Here is a 7,725-nt window from a genome sequence, read left to right as displayed (position 1 = left end):
TTTAAATTAAACTCTCAGCACATTAATATGGAAAGACTTGTGTTATAGGAAGAGAATTACATATCTAATATTTTAAGTGAAAACTATACACTGCATTCTTCCCTTAAAGAACAACATTATCTGGCTCTCTCCTCCTACCGCCCAAGACGCTGAGGGGAAAGAAGGCTAAGGGGAAGCAGGTGGCGCCAGCCCCTGCTGCCATGAAGAAGCAGGCCAAGAAGGTAGTAAACCCCCCGTTTGGAAAAAGGCCCAAGAACTTTGACATTGGACAGGACATCCAGCCCAAAAGGGGACCTCACCCACTTTGTCAAATGGCCCCACTATATTCAGCTGCAGCAGCAAAGGGCTATTTTCTATAAATGTCTGTATAAGTGCCTCCTGCCATTGACCAGGTCACCCAGGCCTTGGACCCCAAACAGCTACGCAACTGCTCAAGCTGGCCTACAAGGACAGACCAGGGACAAAGCAAGAGAAGCAGCAGAGAGTGCTGGCCCGGGCTGAGAAAAAGGCTGGCGGCAATGGGGATGTCCCCACCAAGAGGCCACCTGTCCTTCGAGCAGGGGTTAACACGTCCCCACCTGGTGGAGAACAAGAAGTCCCAGCTGGTAGCCACCGCACACAATGTGGATCCCGTCGAGCGGGCTGCCCTCCTGCCGGCCCCGCGGGCCCGTGCGGGCCTGGGGGCTCCCCACCACATCGCCAAGGGAAAGCCAGGCTGGGCCGTCTGGTCCACGGGACGACCTGCACCGCCGCCTCCTTCGCTCAGGTTGACTCGGAAGGCCAAGGGGCTCCGGCCCAGCTGGTGGGAGCCCTCCGGACCAATTACAACGACAGATGTGATGCGATCCGCCGCCACCGGGGCGGCAATGTCCTGGGTCCCAAGTCAGTGGCTCACATCGCCAAGCTGGAAAAGGCCAAGGCTAAGGAACTGGCCACCAAGCTGGGCTGAGCGTACACTGTGGAGAACTGTGTACTTAAAAGTAATAAAAATGCTCCTTCAGCCAGGAAAAAGAAGAACAACGAACACCATTATCTGGTGATTCTACCTGTTCCTAGGTAAGAAAAAGGTAGAAAACAGTCTGGCTAAGTTCCTAGCCACTATAAAACAGCATGCTCTGTAATACTGGAATGCAATTGTTACAAAGCCAAAAGTAAACAACACAAAACAAAAGAATGGTAACTGGTTACTCATGCTTCAGATTCACCCTTGTAGACAACTAGGTGGCTAAGAGTCCCCAGTCTTTTGTTAGTAAGGTTTTATCAGGTAAAGGAAAGCCTCCAGAATACTTTCTGCACACAAAGGTAGCAACCTTTAATTCAGTCTTTCCTTTTACTACACTATTTTTGCTATGGACCATTTTTCCAAAATTCTCATAATCTTCTAGTAGGATTTACTTTTATTCTCTTATTTAGATTTATAAGTAACAAAACTAACAAAGAAAAAAGAGAAAGCCTGATTGCATGGAGCACAAGACGGACGAAGCTACAAAGGATGCTCGTTAGAGACCGATTATTGTACAGGTGGCTCCCAAAAAAATCAAGATTAAAACACAAAACTGAGTTTGAGTCACCCTTGCAACACAAACAGGTAAGACACTAAGAGTACTACTACGTGACTGCATACTTTAGCTATTAGAAAAACAGTACAGAGTAGCCCGCTAAAGCAACACACACTGGCACACTAGGTTAGTATAAAACTTGTTCAAAATGAATCTGGATGCTTAACGTGTAAATCCTGGAAATATAATTCATTAGATTTAGGATCACACAGGCCAAAAAGTGATATGCTTTAATGACAAAAGTGGGGACACCAACTGTGATGTACAACATCAGAGAAGCACTGAGTTGAAAGTCAGATATATGCTTATATGCATTTATGGGTCCATTGCCCAACAAGCTCTGAGGCAATGTTATGACCAAACCTCACACTCGATTAAGATAGAAATGTAAAATCAGGATCCAGGGGGCCAGCATAATAGTGTGCTTAAAAATACAAGCTTGGCTACCACACAGACCTGAGTTAAAATCCCCAATCAACAAATTACTGTGTGACCTTGAACTAATCATTTAACCAAACCTCGATTCCCTCATTTGTAAAATGAAGATAATGCTTCACTCAGCTATTATGAAATTTAAGCAAGATGATTTCATGTAAAGCTTTCAGCCCTGTACCTGGCACAGAGATAAGTAAACAACAATAAGCTAACTCTAAAATTAGCATGATTACTGTCTTCCAACCTCAAGTAAAACTAAGTTTCCTGGTAGCCAGACAAAAGGTGTAATCATTAGAAAAAAGACATTCACATATACTTACATAAAGGTAGTTTTTCATTTCTTTACACATTATAGGAACTGTCCCCCTTCTTAGAACAACTATATACAGGAAAGGCTTCAATGCAGGCCTTCTTAATTAGGACGCGTAATTTTTAATGAGGTCTGGATTTGAGGAGTTAATAGTTGGTATTGTTAGGAGAAAGAGGGAAAGAGAGGAACAAAAAGCCTTCAAACCAACCCACACACCACTGTTCAACAGAGAAAAACAACAGTTGACTGTTCACATTGTTTCATAACTGAAATAGAAAATGAAGGAGAAAAAAAATCAGGTGAAATATTTTAACTCATACAGAAGAAAGAACACACACAGTTATTAGTAAGGTTAAAGTGACCAAACTCGTCAAAAAAAAAAAAACAAGAAAAGGAAGGTGAAAAGTCAATTATTCCCATAGCTTAAGAAACACCCACATACTCTATTCTTTTAAGATCATGGTTCAAATTTCCCATTTGCAACTGTCTTTGCCCACTCTTCCAAAAATGCCACTAGCTTGACTGTACCCTTAACTTGTACTATCTCCTTAATCAAGTACATTATTCTGCTTAAGGACAAAAATAAAATCTTATGCATTATCATTTTCCAGAATACATGAGAAAATTGCCTAATTCAATTATTTAATGAAGGCATTTCAAAAAATACGTTGAGAGGTAATGGGGGGGATGGAATTCCTCATAAAAATAAATCAGTCATAGATAAATTGTTCAAGGGCAACCAAAAACAAATTTCAAAACTGTAAATTCTGAAATTTTGAGTTAGGAGCAGGGTTAAGGAGTTGGAAGGTACAGAAAAAAATTCTCAAAACAAAAAGTGAATTAAAGGCTCCTGCAGGGAGTACACACTGCTCTCAATCCATCAGTAGATGTGCAAAAATTCTGAACAATAAAAAAAGGAGAATAAATTATCTGTATCAATACTGGGAAATTTAGCAACAGAGGGAAAAATAAAGTAATCCATAGGCATTTTCAAGCATTTAAAGATATCTTTCTGTATTACAGGTATTACTGCAAAATCAAAGAAGAGACTGGTTAGATGGTCTAATTAACAAGTTAGCAGTAAAAGAATAATGACAGGCCAAAAGAAGCTCTGTCACCTAGAGATAATGGACATTTTCTTTCTACTGTTTAAAAACCCAGAAGAGTCCCTGGTGGAGTAGCTCAGTTAACTAGTTAGACTGTCACGGGATCTGCCAAGGTTGCAAGTTCGGTCCCTTGTCAGGGCACGGACAAGAATCAACAAATGAATGCATAAATAATTGGAACAACCAATCCAAGTCTCTCTCTCTCTCTCTGTCTCTGTCTCTCCACTCCCCCACTCCCACTCACCCCTCCCCTTTCTCTCTCTCAAATCAATAAATAAAAATTAAAACAAACAAAGAGAATCCAGAAGAATCTCCTTCTGCTTTTAAATGCAAATTACCAATCTCAGAAGCACATTCAGCCCTATTCCTTTACCTGAAAATTACTGCAATGTGATCTTGTTCCAGAGAGGACCCCATTCAGACAGGAAAATGGAATTAGGACAACCACACATTCTGTAAGTATGTTGAGACCATCATATCCGTGAGCTGTCACCCTTACACATGGTCTTGAACCACTACCTGTGATCAAAATTCTCTTCGAAGAATGAAAGCTTAGTTTTGAGGCCTATGGGGTCTTTAGAGTTTATATGAACAAATAACAACACAAGCTATTTACTGGAAACTTTTTTAAGGCAGAATTTCAGTAATAATAGTATGAGTTATTATTCCATTGTACATTACATGGTAAGACAAATAAAAAATACACCACAATGCAAGAAAGGTGAGCACCTCAGATTCTGCACTTCTCTTCCTTGTTAAAATTCCCCGGAACAGTGAATGCTGATGTGGAGACATATTGCAATTTAATGTACCCGGTGATCAAGGTTAAAAGGAACACTTTTACACCAGGAAAGCTCGAGGAGTAAGTAATCTGTAATAGAGGGATTTGTCCCACTATTAGAGGTTCAAGTTTTCTGCTAAAACCACACTTGGTTTGGGAAATTTTATTTGTTGTCAGGTAAGTATAAACAAATAGCGAAGAACATTGGACAAGATATAGACTCATAAAAGGATAACTTACCTCTAGTCTTTTCAAGTTATATATTAATAAATAACTTTAGTGTTTAAAAAAGCCCTTTCTTCTCGCTAAGGCAAGTCCCATCCAAATGAGTGAATTTTTTTGGTCATCCCCTATCACCAAAGGCAGACCTGTCTTCCTCCACAGGTCACCTGACAACTAGGAACACAAACTATTGAAAATGCACTTCCAATCTCTGAAACATCAGTGAATGTGTGAGGAGAAGGAAAGGGATTGTATTGGGTTTAGAAAAGCTACTTGAATGTTTTCCAAATGCCTGCAATTAGTACGTGTCAACCAAACGGCAGAGCACGGCATTAGCTGCCCCCTCCTTACATCTACCCACTCAGAACTTGGGCAATGGATGCAGCAGGGCACTCCAGACCAAAGAGCTAGGAGAGTATTCTGCACCGAAAATAGGAAGCCTGCATTTTTGATATGGTAAAAAGCAAGTGATGGCAGTCTTGTGCTTTTAAAGAACCTAGAAGCACTTACTGGTTCAGCCCATCCCCAAATCCAAGCCACCCTTTCAACTTTGCAATTAAAAGAGAGGAGAAATTCCGGTCAACTCGCCTTGGGGGGTTGGTCTGAGGACTGAGGACTCAAGCAGGGAGGAAGATGGAGAGAGAAAGAGCAAGCCAATGAAAGATACCAAAATCTCCCACCTTTCTTAAATTCTTCCAGCATAGCGTCCAACTTGGTGTCATTGAAAACAAAGTGTAAGGGGTGGTTATAAAATTTAGTGATGGTTTTCAGGGGAGTACAGTCATCTGGATCCACGAATGCCAAGTCTTTGACAAATAGGAGGTCCACGATGTTGGAGCGCTCCCCCTCAAACACTGGAATGCGAGTGTAGCCGCTCTCCATGATCTCCGACATAGTGTTGAAGTCCAGAATGGCTTCACCGGTGATCATGAAGCAGTCCCGGAGGGGAGTCATCACGTCCTCCACCGTCTTGGTGCGGAGCTCCAGCGCCCCTTGGATGATGTTCAGCTCCTCCTTAACCAAGTCGTTGTAGGGGTCTGTGACCCGAAGCATCTCCAGCAGTTTTTCCCGGTTATAGACTGTGCCTATCTCCTGGCCCAGGACGCAGTCCAGCAGCTTGCTCACTGGGTAAGAAGCGGGGAAGGTCATCATCATGAAAAACTTAGTGAGGAAGATGGTGTTGGCCCCTACAGCCAGGCCGTGCCGGGAGCAGATAGCCTGGGGCACGATCTCCCCGAAGATGACGATGCCGATAGTGGAGACCACCACGGCCACGAGGCCTGAGCCGGCGATGTCGTCGAGCAGGATGGTGAGTGTGGTGTTGACCAGCACGTTGCCCAGCAGCAGCGAGCACAGCAGGTAGTTGCCCTGCCTGCGCACGGGCTCGATGCGCTTGGCATAATTCTTCTCCTTCTCGGTGCCGCAGTTCTGCACGATGCGCAGCTCCATCGGGTCCAGGGCCATGAGCCCCAGGTTGAGGCCGCTAAACATGCCGGACAAGCACAGGAGCAGCGAAATAAAGATCACCTGCAGCCAGAAGGGCAGCAGGAACTTCTTCTCCTCGCCCACAATCATTTTGGTGTCCTCGCCATCGTGGTAAATCCAGGTGGTCTCAGCCCATGGGGCCGGCGGGAGCCCGGCCACCCCGGAGCCGCCCTTGCCCCCGACGGTGCCACCCGCGGACCCCGGGCCGCCAGCGCCCAGGGCTGGCGTGGACAGCGATGTGCACAGGTAATAGGACTTGCTCTTCTCCATCTTGCGCAACGGTTTGATCTCGATCTCAATGATGCCCGATGTACGGCGGTTGAGAATGATATGGGGCAAGATGATGATATCTGATGTGCGCATGCCGCAGAGCTGGGGGCCGCTGTCCGGCTCTGGGGGCGCGGGGCCCCCCAGCCCGCGCTCTCCGGGGCTGTGACGCCGCCGCTCGTGCTCAGTGAAGGCGATGCGGGTCCACGTCTCGTTGTTGATGTTCTGCCCGTACACCCGCAGCTTGACCCGAGTCCGCTCGCTCACCCGCAGCGCCCCCCCTTCCATGAACGACACGTCGTTCGTGTCCTCCAGCCTCAACCCGATGATCACCGTCTCCTCGCTCTCGCCCGACGCGGCGCAGCGTCCAGCGCCGCAGCAGCAGCTCAGCAGCAGCAGCGGCAGCAGCCTTTCCGCCGCCGCCTGCAGGACCCCCCGGCCGCGGGCGCTGAGGCTGCGGTGCGCCGCCATCTTCCAAGTGGGCAGTGCGGCAGATGCCTGCCCGCCCGCCATCTTTACTTCGGGTTCACAAGCGCCACAGCCAATCATAGGGTGGCTGCTCCAGCTGCGGCTTCATCCTTCCCAGCCGGCGGCGCGAGTGCAGACACCGGCCCCTGAACGAGATTGCAATTAAGTGTCCGCACCCAGTGCTCAGCAGTCCGCCTCCCTGACTGACACTGACTCGGCCTGGGCCAGCTAAGGAACCTGGAGGATCGCTGTTGGGGGGAGAGGGAGGGGAAAGCACCAGCCGCTGCCGCGAGAGGCAGGCAGAGCAGCCAGTCACGAGCAGGCGGCCGACCTCCCAGCCAGGGGGCTGGAATGGGGGCGTGGTCGTGAGCGGAGCCGCGAGCCAATGGCAAGGTAAGTGGGTGGGGATATGAGGGCCACGATCCTCCCCAGCACGCCAAGTTTCCAACTGAAAGGCGCGTGACTCTTGTGTATGTGCGAGGGAAGGAGGTGTGGCCAGCGGGGGCCCAAGAGCCAGTCACAGATGAGAGCTGTGCGAAAGGGGGCGGGGTCCCCCGTTCGGAGGCCAATGAAAAGGGGCGGTCCGCGGGGTCGCGGTTTCCTGAGGAGCCTCGGTAGTGGAATCCAGGACTTAGTTTTGCCAGATTGAACTATTGTCCTGCGGCGCGAGGACAGCTCCTCGCAGCACCGCGTTGACAGCTCCCTAGTGCTCCGTGGGGATGAAGAAGGGACTGCGCCTTATTGCCCCAGAAGCCCGAGAAGCCCACTAGGCACAGCCTAAGATGTACATTAGCGTAAAATGAAGCCGGTGCACCAGCCGCAGCCCCCGTCTTGTAGTCCTGGCCCTGGCACCGCACCAACCCGCTCTCCTAGCCTTATGCGTCTCCCCAAGGGACGCGCGTTCTGCAGCTTGCGGTCAGGTGTCGCCACCTGCCGGCCGCCTGGGCGCTCTGCAACGCTTTCCAGGTGAGCCCCAAGCCCCGAACGGCGTAGGGGACGTGGAGTTAGAGTTGAGCAATTTCCCCATCTTCCAAATCGTAAGAGTCTACTCATATTCTTGCTGAAAGTATACATTTCATGGACCCCGTTTCA

At 48.0% G+C, this 7,725-nt stretch overlaps 1 protein-coding gene across 4 annotated transcripts in view; it reads right to left on the bottom strand.

The window, feature by feature from the left end:
• Positions 1-6,905, bottom strand: part of CNNM2 (cyclin and CBS domain divalent metal cation transport mediator 2) — a 128,102-nt gene extending 121,197 nt beyond the window's left edge. For 2 of the 4 annotated variants that reach the window (XM_054581440.1, XM_054581441.1), the window contains exon 1: positions 5,094-6,905. In XM_054581440.1, coding sequence (XP_054437415.1) covers positions 5,094-6,714 — 1,621 coding nt within the window. In that variant the 5' untranslated portion in view covers positions 6,715-6,905. The remainder of the gene's footprint in view (positions 1-5,093) is intronic. The other 2 variants (XM_054581438.1, XM_054581439.1) reach the window with 2 other exon arrangements.
• Between the last annotated feature and the right edge of the window lie 820 nt (positions 6,906-7,725).

The sequence above is a fragment of the Pteronotus mesoamericanus genome, unplaced genomic scaffold, assembly GCF_021234165.1.
Source record: "Pteronotus mesoamericanus isolate MK-2021 breed Mesoamerican mustached bat unplaced genomic scaffold, CSHL_Meso_final contig_657, whole genome shotgun sequence".
In the NCBI taxonomy this organism is placed as follows: Eukaryota; Metazoa; Chordata; class Mammalia; order Chiroptera; family Mormoopidae; genus Pteronotus; species Pteronotus mesoamericanus.
This window is presented reverse-complemented; position numbering and strand designations above follow the sequence as displayed.